Raw genomic sequence first — 15,986 nt, forward strand, 5'->3', positions numbered from 1 at the left:
ATTCCAGGGGAATTCCAGGAGGAATTCCAGGGGAATTCCAGGAGGAATTCCAGGGGAATTCCAGGAGGAATTCCAGGGGAATTCCAGGAGGAATTCCAGGGGAATTCCAGGAGGAATTCCAGGGGAATTCCAGGAGGAATTCCAGGGGAATTCCAGGAGGAATTCCAGGGGAATTCCAGGAGGAATTCCAGGGGAATTCCAGGAGGAATTCCAGGGGAATTCCAGGAGGAATTCCAGGGGAATTCCAGGAGGAATTCCAGGAGGAATTCCAGGGGAATTCCAGGAGGAATTCCAGGGGAATTCCAGGAGGAATTCCAGGGGAATTCCAGGGGAATTCCAGGAGGAATTCCAGGGGAATTCCAGGAGGAATTCCAGGGGAATTCCAGGAGGAATTCCAGGGGAATTCCAGGAGGAATTCCAGGGGAATTCCAGGAGGAATTCCAGGGGAATTCCAGGAGGAATTCCAGGGGAATTCCAGGAGGAATTCCAGGGGAATTCCAGGAGGAATTCCAGGGGAATTCCAGGAGGAATTCCAGGGGAATTCCAGGAGGAATTCCAGGGGAATTCCAGGAGGAATTCCTCCTGGAATTCCCCTGGAATTCCTCCTGGAATTCCCCTGGAATTCCTCCTGGAATTCCCCTGGAATTCCTCCTGGAATTCCCCTGGAATTCCTCCTGGAATTCCCCTGGAATTCCTCCTGGAATTCCCCTGGAATTCCTCCTGGAATTCCCCTGGAATTCCTCCTGGAATTCCCCTGGAATTCCCCTGGAATTCCTCCTGGAATTCCCCTGGAATTCCTCCTGGAATTCCCCTGGAATTCCTCCTGGAATTCCTCCTGGAATTCCCCTGGAATTCCTCCTGGAATTCCCCTGGAATTCCTCCTGGAATTCCCCTGGAATTCCTCCTGGAATTCCCCTGGAATTCCTCCTGGAATTCCCCTGGAATTCCTCCTGGAATTCCCCTGGAATTCCTCCTGGAATTCCCCTGGAATTCCTCCTGGAATTCCCCTGGAATTCCTCCTGGAATTCCCCTGGAATTCCTCCTGGAATTCCCCTGGAATTCCTCCTGGAATTCCCCTGGAATTCCTCCTGGAATTCCCCTGGAATTCCTCCTGGAATTCCCCTGGAATTCCTCCTGGAATTCCCCTGGAATTCCTCCTGGAATTCCCCTGGAATTCCTCCTGGAATTCCCCTGGAATTCCTCCTGGAATTCCCCTGGAATTCCTCCTGGAATTCCCCTGGAATTCCTCCTGGAATTCCCCTGGAATTCCTCCTGGAATTCCCCTGGAATTCCTCCTGGAATTCCCCTGGAATTCCTCCTGGAATTCCCCTGGAATTCCTCCTGGAATTCCCCTGGAATTCCTCCTGGAATTCCCCTGGAATTCCTCCTGGAATTCCCCTGGAATTCCTCCTGGAATTCCCCTGGAATTCCTCCTGGAATTCCCCTGGAATTCCTCCTGGAATTCCCCTGGAATTCCTCCTGGAATTCCCCTGGAATTCCTCCTGGAATTCCCCTGGAATTCCTCCTGGAATTCCCCTGGAATTCCTCCTGGAATTCCCCTGGAATTCCTCCTGGAATTCCCCTGGAATTCCTCCTGGAATTCCCCTGGAATTCCTCCTGGAATTCCCCTGGAATTCCTCCTGGAATTCCCCTGGAATTCCTCCTGGAATTCCCCTGGAATTCCTCCTGGAATTCCCCTGGAATTCCTCCTGGAATTCCCCTGGAATTCCTCCTGGAATTCCCCTGGAATTCCTCCTGGAATTCCCCTGGAATTCCTCCTGGAATTCCCCTGGAATTCCTCCTGGAATTCCCCTGGAATTCCTCCTGGAATTCCCCTGGAATTCCTCCTGGAATTCCCCTGGAATTCCTCCTGGAATTCCCCTGGAATTCCTCCTGGAATTCCCCTGGAATTCCTCCTGGAATTCCCCTGGAATTCCTCCTGGAATTCCCCTGGAATTCCTCCTGGAATTCCCCTGGAATTCCTCCTGGAATTCCCCTGGAATTCCTCCTGGAATTCCCCTGGAATTCCTCCTGGAATTCCCCTGGAATTCCTCCTGGAATTCCCCTGGAATTCCTCCTGGAATTCCCCTGGAATTCCTCCTGGAATTCCCCTGGAATTCCTCCTGGAATTCCCCTGGAATTCCTCCTGGAATTCCCCTGGAATTCCTCCTGGAATTCCCCTGGAATTCCTCCTGGAATTCCCCTGGAATTCCTCCTGGAATTCCCCTGGAATTCCTCCTGGAATTCCTCCTGGAATTCCTCTGGAATTCCTCCTGGAATTCCTCTGGAATTCCTCCTGGAATTCCTCCTGGAATTCCTCCTGGAATTCCTCTGGAATTCCTCCTGGAATTCCTCTGGAATTCCTCCTGGAATTCCCCTGGAATTCCTCCTGGAATTCCCCTGGAATTCCTCCTGGAATTCCCCTGGAATTCCTCCTGGAATTCCCCTGGAATTCCTCCTGGAATTCCCCTGGAATTCCTCCTGGAATTCCCCTGGAATTCCTCCTGGAATTCCTTTGGAATTCCTCCTGGAATTCCTCTGGAATTCCTCCTGGAATTCCTCTGGAATTCATTCTGGAATTCCTCTGGAATTCATTCTGGAATTCCTCTGGAATTCCTCCTGGAATTCCTCTGGAATTCCTCCTGGAATTCCTCTGGAATTCCTCCTGGAATTCCTCTGGAATTCCTCCTGCAATTCCTCTGGAATTCCTCCTGGAATTCCTCTGGAATTTCTCCTGGAATTCCTCTGGAATTCCTCCTGGAATTCGTCTGGAATTCCTCCTGGAATTCCTCTGGAATTCCTCCTGGAATTCCTCTGGAATTCCTCCTGGAATTCCTCTGGAATTCCTCCTGGAATTCCTCTGGAATTCCTCCTGGAATTCCTCTGGAATTCCTCCTGGAATTCCTCTGAAATTCCTCCTGGAATTCCTCTGAAATTCCTCCTGGAATTCCTCTTGAATTCCTCCTGGAATTCCTCTGGAATTCTTCCTGGAATTCCTCTGGAATTCTTCCTGGAATTCCTCTGGAATTCTTCCTGAAATTCCTCTGGAATTCCTCCTGAAATTCCTCTGGAATTCCCCTGGAATTCCTCTGGAATTCCTCCTGGAATTCCTCTGGAATTCCTCCTGGAATTCCTCTGGAATTCCTCCTGGAATTCCTCTGGAATTCCTCCTGGAATTCCTCTGGAATTCCTCCTGGAATTCCTCTGGAATTCCTCCTGGAATTCCTCTGGAATTCCTCCTGGAATTCCTCTGGAATTCCTCCTGGAATTCCTCTGGGATTCCTCCTGGAATTCCTCTGGAATTCCTCCTGGAATTCCTCTGGAATTCCTCCTGGAATTCCTCTGGGATTCCTCCTGGAATTCCTCTGGGATTCCTCCTGGAATTCCTCTGGAATTCCTCCTGGAATTCCTCTGGAATTCCTCCTGGAATTCCTCTGGAATTCCTCCTGGAATTCCTCTGGAATTCCTCCTGGAATTCCTCTGGAATTCCTCCTGGAATTCCTCTGGAATTCCTCCTGGAATTCCTCTGGAATTCCTCCTGGAATTCCCCTGGAATTCCTCCTGGAATTCCCCTTGAATTCCTCCTGGAATTCCCCTGGAATTCCTCCTGGAATTCCCCTGGAATTCCTCCTGGAATTCCCCTGGAATTCCTCCTGGAATTCCCCTGGAATTCCTCCTGGAATTCCCCTGGAATTCCTCCTGGAATTCCCCTGGAATTCCTCCTGGAATTCCCCTGGAATTCCTCCTGGAATTCCCCTGGAATTCCTCCTGGAATTCCCCTGGAATTCCTCCTGAAATTCCCCTGGAATTCCTCCTGAAATTCCCCTGGAATTCCTCCTGGAATTCCCCTGGAATTCCTCCTGGAATTCCCCTGGAATTCCTCCTGGAATTCCCCTGGAATTCCTCCTGGAATTCCCCTGGAATTCCTCCTGGAATTCCCCTGGAATTCCTCCTGGAATTCCCCTGGAATTCCTCCTGGAATTCCCCTGGAATTCCTCCTGGAATTCCCCTGGAATTCCTCCTGGAATTCCCCTGGAATTCCTCCTGGAATTCCCCTGGAATTCCTCCTGGAATTCCCCTGGAATTCCTCCTGGAATTCCCCTGGAATTCCTCCTGGAATTCCCCTGGAATTCCTCCTGGAATTCCCCTGGAATTCCTCCTGGAATTCCCCTGGAATTCCTCCTGGAATTCCCCTGGAATTCCTCCTGGAATTCCCCTGGAATTCCTCCTGGAATTCCCCTGGAATTCCTCCTGGAATTCCCCTGGAATTCCTCCTGGAATTCCCCTGGAATTCCTCCTGGAATTCCCCTGGAATTCCTCCTGGAATTCCCCTGGAATTCCTCCTGGAATTCCCCTGGAATTCCTCCTGGAATTCCCCTGGAATTCCTCCTGGAATTCCCCTGGAATTCCTCCTGGAATTCCCCTGGAATTCCTCCTGGAATTCCCCTGGAATTCCTCCTGGAATTCCCCTGGAATTCCTCCTGGAATTCCCCTGGAATTCCTCCTGGAATTCCCCTGGAATTCCTCCTGGAATTCCCCTGGAATTCCTCCTGGAATTCCCCTGGAATTCCTCCTGGAATTCCCCTGGAATTCCTCCTGGAATTCCCCTGGAATTCCTCCTGGAATTCCCCTGGAATTCCTCCTGGAATTCCCCTGGAATTCCTCCTGGAATTCCCCTGGAATTCCTCCTGGAATTCCCCTGGAATTCCTCCTGGAATTCCCCTGGAATTCCTCCTGGAATTCCCCTGGAATTCCTCCTGGAATTCCCCTGGAATTCCTCCTGGAATTCCTCCTGGAATTCCTCTGGAATTCCTCCTGGAATTCCTCTGGAATTCCTCCTGGAATTCCTCTGGAATTCCTCCTGGAATTCCTCTGGAATTCCTCCTGGAATTCCTCTGGAATTCCTCCTGGAATTCCCCTGGAATTCCTCCTGGAATTCCCCTGGAATTCCTCCTGGAATTCCCCTGGAATTCCTCCTGGAATTCCCCTGGAATTCCTCCTGGAATTCCCCTGGAATTCCTCCTGGAATTCCCCTGGAATTCCTCCTGGAATTCCCCTGGAATTCCTCCTGGAATTCCCCTGGAATTCCTCCTGGAATTCCCCTGGAATTCCTCCTGGAATTCCCCTGGAATTCCTCCTGGAATTCCCCTGGAATTCCTCCTGGAATTCCCCTGGAATTCCTCCTGGAATTCCCCTGGAATTCCTCCTGGAATTCCCCTGGAATTCCTCCTGGAATTCCTTTGGAATTCCTCCTGGAATTCCTCTGGAATTCCTCCTGGAATTCCTCTGGAATTCATTCTGGAATTCCTCTGGAATTCATTCTGGAATTCCTCTGGAATTCCTCCTGGAATTCCTCTGGAATTCCTCCTGGAATTCCTCTGGAATTCCTCCTGGAATTCCTCTGGAATTCCTCCTGCAATTCCTCTGGAATTCCTCCTGGAATTCCTCTGGAATTTCTCCTGGAATTCCTCTGGAATTCCTCCTGGAATTCGTCTGGAATTCCTCCTGGAATTCCTTTGGAATTCCTCCTGGAATTCCTCTGGAATTCCTCCTGGAATTCCTCTGGAATTCCTCCTGGAATTCCTCTGGAATTCCTCCTGGAATTCCTCTGAAATTCCTCCTGGAATTCCTCTGAAATTCCTCCTGGAATTCCTCTTGAATTCCTCCTGGAATTCCTCTGGAATTCTTCCTGGAATTCCTCTGGAATTCTTCCTGGAATTCCTCTGGAATTCTTCCTGAAATTCCTCTGGAATTCCTCCTGAAATTCCTCTGGAATTCCTCCTGGAATTCCTCTGGAATTCCTCCTGGAATTCCTCTGGAATTCCTCCTGGAATTCCTCTGGAATTCCTCCTGGAATTCCTCTGGAATTCCTCCTGGAATTCCTCTGGAATTCCTCCTGGAATTCCTCTGGAATTCCTCCTGGAATTCCTCTGGAATTCCTCCTGGAATTCCTCTGGAATTCCTCCTGGAATTCCTCTGGGATTCCTCCTGGAATTCCTCTGGAATTCCTCCTGGAATTCCTCTGGAATTCCTCCTGGAATTCCTCTGGGATTCCTCCTGGAATTCCTCTGGGATTCCTCCTGGAATTCCTCTGGAATTCCTCCTGGAATTCCTCTGGAATTCCTCCTGGAATTCCTCTGGAATTCCTCCTGGAATTCCTCTGGAATTCCTCCTGGAATTCCTCTGGAATTCCTCCTGGAATTCCTCTGGAATTCCTCCTGGAATTCCTCTGGAATTCCTCCTGGAATTCCCCTGGAATTCCTCCTGGAATTCCCCTGGAATTCCTCCTGGAATTCCCCTTGAATTCCTCCTGGAATTCCCCTGGAATTCCTCCTGGAATTCCCCTGGAATTCCTCCTGGAATTCCCCTGGAATTCCTCCTGGAATTCCCCTGGAATTCCTCCTGGAATTCCCCTGGAATTCCTCCTGGAATTCCCCTGGAATTCCTCCTGAAATTCCCCTGGAATTCCTCCTGAAATTCCCCTGGAATTCCTCCTGAAATTCCCCTGGAACTCCTCCTGGAATTCCCCTGGAATTCCTCCTGGAATTCCCCTGGAATTCCTCCTGGAATTCCCCTGGAATTCCTCCTGGAATTCCCCTGGAATTCCTCCTGGAATTCCCCTGGAATTCCTCCTGGAATTCCCCTGGAATTCCTCCTGGAATTCCCCTGGAATTCCTCCTGGAATTCCCCTGGAATTCCTCCTGGAATTCCCCTGGAATTCCTCCTGGAATTCCCCTGGAATTCCTCCTGGAATTCCCCTGGAATTCCTCCTGGAATTCCCCTGGAATTCCTCCTGGAATTCCCCTGGAATTCCTCCTGGAATTCCCCTGGAATTCCTCCTGGAATTCCCCTGGAATTCCTCCTGGAATTCCCCTGGAATTCCTCCTGGAATTCCCCTGGAATTCCTCCTGGAATTCCCCTGGAATTCCTCCTGGAATTCCCCTGGAATTCCTCCTGGAATTCCCCTGGAATTCCTCCTGGAATTCCCCTGGAATTCCTCCTGGAATTCCCCTGGAATTCCTCCTGGAATTCCCCTGGAATTCCTCCTGGAATTCCCCTGGAATTCCTCCTGGAATTCCCCTGGAATTCCTCCTGGAATTCCCCTGGAATTCCTCCTGGAATTCCCCTGGAATTCCTCCTGGAATTCCCCTGGAATTCCTCCTGGAATTCCCCTGGAATTCCTCCTGGAATTCCCCTGGAATTCCTCCTGGAATTCCCCTGGAATTCCTCCTGGAATTCCCCTGGAATTCCTCCTGGAATTCCCCTGGAATTCCTCCTGGAATTCCCCTGGAATTCCTCCTGGAATTCCCCTGGAATTCCTCCTGGAATTCCCCTGGAATTCCTCCTGGAATTCCCCTGGAATTCCTCCTGGAATTCCCCTGGAATTCCTCCTGGAATTCCCCTGGAATTCCTCCTGGAATTCCCCTGGAATTCCTCCTGGAATTCCTCTGGAATTCCTCCTGGAATTCCTCTGGAATTCCTCCTGGAATTCCTCTGGAATTCCTCCTGGAATTCCTCTGGAATTCCTCCTGGAATTCCTCTGGAATTCCTCCTGGAATTCCTCTGGAATTCCTCCTGGAATTCCTCTGGAATTCCTCCTGGAATTTCTCTGGAATTCCTCCTGGAATTCCCCTGGAATTCCTCCTGGAATTCCCCTGGAATTCCTCCTGGAATTCCCCTGGAATTCCTCCTGGAATTCCCCTGGAATTCCTCCTGGAATTCCCCTGGAATTCCTCCTGGAATTCCCCTGGAATTCCTCCTGGAATTCCCCTGGAATTCCTCCTGGAATTCCCCTGGAATTCCTCCTGGAATTCCCCTGGAATTCCTCCTGGAATTCCCCTGGAATTCCTCCTGGAATTCCCCTGGAATTCCTCCTGGAATTCCCCTGGAATTCCTCCTGGAATTCCTTTGGAATTCCTCCTGGAATTCCTCTGGAATTCCTCCTGGAATTCCTCTGGAATTCATTCTGGAATTCCTCTGGAATTCCTCCTGGAATTCCTCTGGAATTCCTCCTGGAATTCCTCTGGAATTCCTCCTGGAATTCCTCTGGAATTTCTCCTGGAATTCCTCTGGAATTCCTCCTGGAATTCGTCTGGAATTCCTCCTGGAATTCCTCTGGAATTCCTCCTGGAATTCCTCTGGAATTCCTCCTGGAATTCCTCTGGAATTCCTCCTGGAATTCCTCTGGAATTCCTCCTGGAATTCCTCTGGAATTCCTCTGGAATTCCTTCACACTCATATTTAATTGCATAACTCTTCACCTCCATAACAGAAAGCCCATCTCATTCATCATAACTTAACCTGATCGTCGTCCCAAGTGCAAGGGCGTTATCCTAGTAGCTTACATGTTCTACAAATATGTGTACAACCAGGCTTGTCCGCACTGAGCGCATGAAAATGCTGCTCCTTGGATTTATACCATCAAGCACATCATAAATTTTAAATCTTTTCATCTAATCAGATAGAAGGATGTTGAAACATTGTACACATTGTGCGCTGCGGTGCGGTTTTTTGACAGTTCCAAATGACATTTACAATATTTCAACATCCTTCTAGCTGATGAGATGAAAAGATTCATAATTTATTATGTGCTTGATGGTGTAGATCCAAAAAGCAGAATTTTTATGCGCTCAGTGCGGACATGCCTGTGTACAACTCTCATATGACCAAATACAGTCGTATAGGAGTTGTATGTACTTTTTTAGAACTTGTGTACTACTTGGGTATGAAAGCCGTTATAAACTAAATAGTTCATGCTGTGGAAAATATTTTTAAAGTAAAATAGTTTTCGACCAAATGTCCTTTCGACGAAATGGATCTAATGCAGTCGGCGTTGTCCTCAAATACGACCAACACGATAACAGTCTATTTACTGTGCACTTCGATATCGCTTGCCATGCCCGATGGAAGATAACGTAACGACCAAATGATAGTACCTGCTGCTTCACCTAGTGGCCAACGTGATGATGTATACCTGATGATGGTGACGATGACGATGACGGACGCTTGGGGGAAACAGCCGGCATATGCCGGTGTATGCTTACGACCGGAATCGATCCCACCGGAAGACACGAAGTACGACCTGCTGCGAGCAGCGTGTAACTAGTGAGGAGGTGTAATCTTACAAGCGAAAGCAAACACCCATCAATAAGAAGTTGTTTGATGACCTTATGCTTATTTCATGAGGTGGGTACATGGGTAAGGAGGAGTGAGCGGTTTACAGGTGGAAAACTTTCTCCGAAGCAAATAACGAGTTTCATTAGATCACACGACTGTGGTTCACATCAGAGACAGGGACGTTGAAGTGGCGGGTTGGATATTGGATATTGGAGAAGAGCACCGATAGGTCTATTTATTGATACCATTTAATCGGCTTCCAGTTTGTGTTTGTGATGAGAACGAAATGGAGAGGTGTATTTTCGTAGGCAATATGATCGGAAAGGAATACATTTAATCAAATGAGTTATGTCTTCATCCGAACCCAAATTAAATTTTCCAATCAGCGAGTTCGGAATGTTCTATCACAGCAAATGGTTCAGTACACTTCTTATGTAGGTACTTCGATCGGAAAGTTTGGGCCCATAACCTCTCGATAGAATTGAGTATTACGTCACAATCCCCGTACGTTCGCCCATTTTGCGGTCACTCACCTCGACAGGACCCAGTTGGCGTAGATCCAGGGCACAATCACCGTCGGCAGGAACGCCATCCAAACGAACATCAGATAGGTGATGTCGAAGTGCGCCTCGTTTTCGTACGTTTCCTCCAGGGCCATGCGGGCCAACCTGCAGTGAGAGCAAAACAGAAACAGCGCTGTGAAAATGGTTTTCCGATTTTTCCACTTTTCATATTGACCAACCGGCGACGTCGTCGCCGTTCAGTTCAGTTTGTAGCATCAAAGCAATCTGTTTTTTCCTCGTGCAAAACGTTCAGTGTTTTTGCATGCTGCCGCACATAGCAGCTTTGCTTGTCTCTCGGGTAAACGATGGGAAAAGTCATCGCAATTGTGGACAAAATTGATAACTCTCTTGTATCCTGATGATACCGTAATAGATAGAAAATGTAGTAATTACGGTAGCTATGGTAACCGTAAGATATAAGAAAGTGAGGAGCAAATGGGCAAACTATGGAGTTTTCTGGAGGAGCAACAGGGGATCTTAGGGAGCATTATGAATTGGTTTCGGGGAGATTTCAATAGTGTTTAAGGAATTTCGAGAGCTTACAGAGATTGTCATCAGGAGTTGTAGGGACAGGACGTTTACAGGGATATTCCATGGAGTTCCAGGAGGTTTCCGGACACTCTTGGACTTAGAGAGTTTCAGCTGGTCTAATGATGATTCAGAAACGTTTCTGGGCGTTTCAAATTGTTTCTGGTGGTCGTAGGAACGTTTCCGGTGATTATCAGGGGCGTTTCAGTGAATTTTAGTGGGATTCAATGGATTTAAGGGGGATTTTTTAATGCTCTCAGGGATCTCATGTAGCTTCTCAGGCGTTTAGGGGCGTTCCAGAAAGTTTTAAAGGACACATCTGAAATCACCCTGAAACTTCACTGAGACCCTCTGGAATGCTTCTGAAACTTACATAAACCGGCCTTCAAACCCCCTCAAAACCTCTCAAATTCACCTGAGAACTCTTTAAACGTCCCAGAAAATTCCTTAAAGCATCATGAAATGCTCTGGAAACCACTTGAAACTGCATGTGGCCTTTAAAACCACCCCTCAAACCTTATGAGTCTCCTTGAAGCTACTTTGGAAACCCCTGAATCCTCATGAAATCCTTTTAAAATTCACTGGAATCCTTGCGATCCAATAAAATACCCCTAGAACTAAAAAACGCACTTGAAAATCTACTGAATTCACGTGAAAATCCCCTGAATGATTCATGGACTTTTATGAGTTCGTTTGGGCCGTTTAAGGGGATCCAAGAGGACATCCCAGAGGGATTTAGAGAGTTTTCATAGGCCTTTCAAAGGGTTTATAGGAGGGTTCCAGGCTTTCAGGCTTGTCTTTGGGTGTTTCACGGGATCTCAGGAGGTTTTGAGGGACGCAATTGAAACTCTCCTGGAACCCCCCTGAAGCCCCTTAACACCCCTGAATCCGTCTCATAGACCCCTGAATACCCGCTGAATCCCTGTGAGGCTACCTGAGATGCCCTGATAAGCCGCTGAACACCCCATGAATCTCCTAGAGACCCTCCCGAACAACCCCCTGAACCCGCTTAAACATATCTGATCTCTGCAATCAATTCACGAGTATTTTACCCTCCTTATGCATTAGGATCCTAATGGTGACGGATTTGGTTCCCAATCGGTGCCGGAATTCTTCGTAAAGGAAAGCAAAATGATCACTGATAGAGAAGGCTCTCAATAAATAACTGAGGAAGCGCTGCTCCTCAAAAAATTTCGCCAGAAAACCTTCCACGAAATCCTTCAGAAATTCTCCCAGAGTTTCCTACGTGTATTCCTCTACGGATTCTTCAATGAATTCTGCCAGAGATTCCTCTCGAAAACCACCAAGCATGCTTCTACGCAATTCTCGAAAAAGGATTCCTCCAGGAATTCCTTCAGAGATTCCTTTAGAGATTTCTACAGGAATTCCTCAAGAAGTTCGTCCAGAAATTCCTTCAAGAAAGCCTCCAGTGAATTCTCCAGCAATTCCTCCAGGGATTCTTCCAAGTATTCATTTATCGATTCCTTCAGGAATTCCTTCGGGAAAGTCTCCAGGAATTCGTTCGAAGACTCCTCAAGGAATACCATCGGCGATTTCACCAGGAATTTCTTCGGGGATCCTCCAGGAATTCTTTGAGGAATACTTTCAGAGAATCATAGAAGATATTTTTAAGAAATTTTCTAGGGATTTCTCAAGCAGTAAGTATAGGAATTCATTCAGGTATTTCAGGTACAGCAGAAATTTCATCAGAGAAATCGCAAGGAAATTCGGGGAGAAATCTCTGAAGGAAGTTCTGTAGTCTTTATAGGAATCTCTGAAATAATTCCTGAAGAAATTTTTGAAAGAATTCCTGAAGGAAGCTCTGGAAGAAATGCTGGAGGAATTCTTGAGGGAACCCCTGGAGGAATACCAGAAGAATTCCTGGAAGAATAGCAAAGGAATACCAGAGGAATTCCTAGAGAAATGCCAGAGTTTATGAAGGAATGTTAGAAGAATTCCAGGAAAAAAAGCTCTGAGGAATTCCTGGAGAATCTTCGGAGCAATTTGTGGATGAATTTCAGCAGAGTTCTTTGATGAATCTTAGAAGCATTCTGAAAGAATCTCAAAGGAACTCCAGGAGGAAGCTCCGAATAATTCCTCAGAAGAATTCCTCGAGGAATCTCAGAGAGATTCTTGAAGAAATCTGTAACGGTTCATAGTACCCCCTAGCAGGTTTGTGAGGGTTTGTCGCAGTCTAGAATAGTATTCGTCAGCTTGTTATATAAAATTCAGGAAAGTGTTTGTGTTGTGTGTTTCCACTTTGTGTTTCTGGTCATCCGATAAGGACTCAGCCAACTACAACCCGAGCAGAAGGGAATAACAACAGCATAAGGAGCTCTGTTATTTGGGCAAAATAACTGAATAATAAAATCGATTATTTTCAAGTTATTACCATAACATATTGTGTTATAAACTTATATGTCATAAGCGGCAAAATAACAAATTCCATAACAAAAAATGTTCCTGGAAAACCATTTCAATAACTTGTTTTGTTAGTTTCAATAGCAACTTAATAACAGTGAATTCGGAAAATATTTCCTTAACCAATTTTGATATTAATATGTTATTGATAGTAATCGGAGAGCAGAATTTGCTATGATATCAAACTCGTTACTAAATAAGTTATAATACTTAGGCCGATGCAAATATTATTCTTTTATGTCCGAGACCTCTCATCAGGTACGAGGGGGGACAAAAATAAATAAGGAACAAACAAAAAAAACTATTAAAAATTTTAAAATTATAAACACTATCGAAATAGTTATTTATGTAACGAGTTGCGAAAAGTTGATTTTTTCAGCACGAGTCGTACATTTATCCAACGAGGCTTGCTGACTCTGACGTAAGAAATATTTTCAAATGATCGAAGAATACTATATTCAGCTTTTAATTCATTCTAAGAGATTTGAAGTCGCAAGATAATCGAACTTTAGTAATTTCTATATTATCAAATACGACGAGCTTCGATTTCCACCTGTAATTCATAAACTTTTCTACTTTAATTGTTTCCGGAGCACGGTTTTGAAATCAACACGTGTATTTGAAAAAGTTTGATCGTCGATAGCATTTGTGACTTTTGTTTTGTTTTTTTTAGCGTAGAAACTGAAAATTTTTTAGAATGCTCAACAGTTTTGCAGAAAACTTTTGGGATATTGGAAATATTGTACAGATTATTACAACTTTTCTGGAAATTTTGTTTTAATTCCTCTGATTTTCCCTGGATTCTAGAATTATGTCGAATATTCCTCCTGGATTCTACAAGGATTCCGCCAAAAATTTTGCTATTATTTCTCCTGAACTTCCTCTGATGATTCCTACAGGACTTTCACTAGAAATGTTTGCAATATATTTTTCTAAAATTCCTCTATTTATTTCTCTAAGGATTCCGTCAAAAACTCCTTTTCTGTTTGTCAAGTGACTTTGTCATAAAATTCTTCCAGAAATTCGTCGACAGATTTGATCATAAACTTTTCCATAAATTATTTCAAATATATTCCAGAAACTTCTCCGATAGTTCTTCGACGGAATCTTTCATGGATTTTCAAAGACTAGAAATTCCTCCAGAATCCTGCATAGAATCCCTTCAAGGATTTCTTCAGAATTTCCTGTGATCATTAGTCCTGAAGTTCATCTTAAAATTTCTCTGAAAATTTCTATGAGGATTTCATCAGGAGTTTTTCCGAATGTTTCTCCAGGTGTTTTTCAAAAGATTTTGCCAAGAATTCTTAACATTGCTCAGAAGAATTACCTTCGGAATTTCTAAGAAAATTGCGCCAGGAGTTCTCTTGAAGACTTCTCCAGGGATTTATCGAAAGGTTCCTCCAGAACTTCCAAGTGCTTATCCGAAAATTATTTAAGGGATTCTTAAAAGGAGTCGTTCAGAAATTTCCTTCTAACCTGAATACAAAAATGGAACAACACAAAGGGACAGGTCATAATCGTCGAATTGTTGCTGTGATTTCAAAATTTATTACTATTGTATTATCGTATTATTGATCAATAGTACAACAAAACATGTTATTTAAATGTAATTTAGTTAATGTATATCAATAGCTTGATTATAACAAAATAAGATTGTCAAACAAAATTTGTTATGGAAAAGCTATGCCTGGAAAAAGAAAAAGAAATTCCTGGAAAAATCTCAGAGAAATTCCTGGAGGAAGCTCTGGAGTAATCCTTGGAAGAACTTTTGAGGGAATCCCAGGAGAAATTCATGGAATAATCCCTGGAAGAATTCCTGGAGGAATTCCTGGAAGAATCCCTGGAGGAATTCCCTGCGGAATACCAGAAGGAATTCCTGAACGAGTTCTTTAATGAATCTCGCAGAAATCTTAGAGGAGTTCATGAAAGACTCTCATACACATTCTTGTGGTATTTTCAGAGAAATTCTTGGAGAAATCTCAGAAGAGTTTCTGAAAGAATCTCAGAGGAATTCCTGAGGGAAGCTCAGAAGAATTCTTGGATAGATTCCTGCAGAAATGCTAGAAGGAATTCTTGAAGGAGTTTCAGAAGGAATTCTTGGTGGAACTCTGGAAGGAATCCTAGGAGGAATACCTGGAGGAATTCCTGAAGGAATACGTGGATGGATCTCAAAGAAATCGCAGAAGAATTCCTGAAAAAAATTCAAAGAAATTTTTGGAACATTTCCAGATAAATTCTTGGAGAAATTTCTAAAGGAAACCTTGGAGGAATTCCTGAGTGAATCCCTGAAGGAACTTCTTGAGGAATTCCTGGAGAATTTCCTGAAGAAGCTTCAGGAGGAATTCCTGGAGGAACTCTTGAGGGAATTCCTGAAGAAGTTCCTGGATAAATCTCAGAGAAATCGCAGAGGAATTGCAGTAGGAAGCTCAATGGAATTCCTGGGGCATTTCCAGAGAAACACTTGGAGAAATCCCAGAAGAATTTCTGGAGGAATCTCAAAGGAATTCCAGGATGATTCTTTGGAGTAGTTCCTGGATGAATTTCAGAGGAATTGCAGAGGATATCCTGGAGATATTTCAAAAAAAATTCCTGAAAATTTTACAGAGAAAATTCAGTAAGAATTTTCGCAAGTATTTCTGAAGGAATCCTTGGAAAACTCTTGAAAGAAACCTTGTATTTCTTACTTAATATTGCTAAAATACTTCACATTAGATTAGGATAATTCTTCATATTCATACCCCTCGTATTACCTCCCAGTAATACATTAAATTACTAAAACGAATGACTTTCTCTGAATGCTCTGAATCCATAGCCGGAATCCTCAATCATCGACCAACCTCAACGCTTTCGTTCGGATTTCAAAATTGATAACCCTAGCTCCCTAGGAATCATTCCAACTAACCTCCTATTCCTACTCCAGAGCCAGTCAACTCTTCCTTGGAATCCTTGGAATGCTTTCTCGGGGATTCCTCCAGGATTTCCTTGAGACTATCTCCTATATCTCCTAGTTTCTAATGGATTCCTCCAGGAGTTGCTCAAAAATTCCTGCAGGAGTTCCTTGAATGCTGCTTCAGGAACCTCGGAAAGAGCTCTTTGGGAATTTTCATGGGAGTTCGTCTTGGATGCCTCCAGGAGTTTCCCGTAAATTCATCTAGGATTTCCTCGGGAAAACCCTCCAGAAGTTTTCCGAGAATTCTTCAAAAAGTTCCTTCGAGAATTTACCTAAAAGTTCCTTTGGAATTCTTCCACACCTTCCTCGGAATTCTCACAGCAGTTCCCCGGGAATTCTTCCAGAAGTTCCTCGGGAACTCTTGCAGAAGTTCCTCGGAAGTTCTTTCTAAACTTCCTCGGAAATTC

The 15,986-nt window shown here is 45.1% G+C and overlaps 2 protein-coding genes across 2 annotated transcripts in view; both read right to left on the bottom strand.

The window, feature by feature from the left end:
* LOC134284823 (uncharacterized) overlaps positions 1–15,986 on the bottom strand; it is a 496,062-nt gene that overhangs the window by 464,980 nt on the left and 15,096 nt on the right. The window lies entirely within an intron of this gene.
* Positions 1–15,986, bottom strand: part of LOC109433599 (uncharacterized) — a 192,020-nt gene that overhangs the window by 29,795 nt on the left and 146,239 nt on the right. The window contains exon 5 of the mRNA XM_062851868.1: positions 9,651–9,785. Within this exon, the coding sequence (XP_062707852.1) occupies positions 9,651–9,785 (135 nt within the window). The remainder of the gene's footprint in view (positions 1–9,650; positions 9,786–15,986) is intronic.

This window comes from Aedes albopictus, chromosome 1, assembly GCF_035046485.1.
Source record: "Aedes albopictus strain Foshan chromosome 1, AalbF5, whole genome shotgun sequence".
In the NCBI taxonomy this organism is placed as follows: Eukaryota; Metazoa; Arthropoda; class Insecta; order Diptera; family Culicidae; genus Aedes; species Aedes albopictus.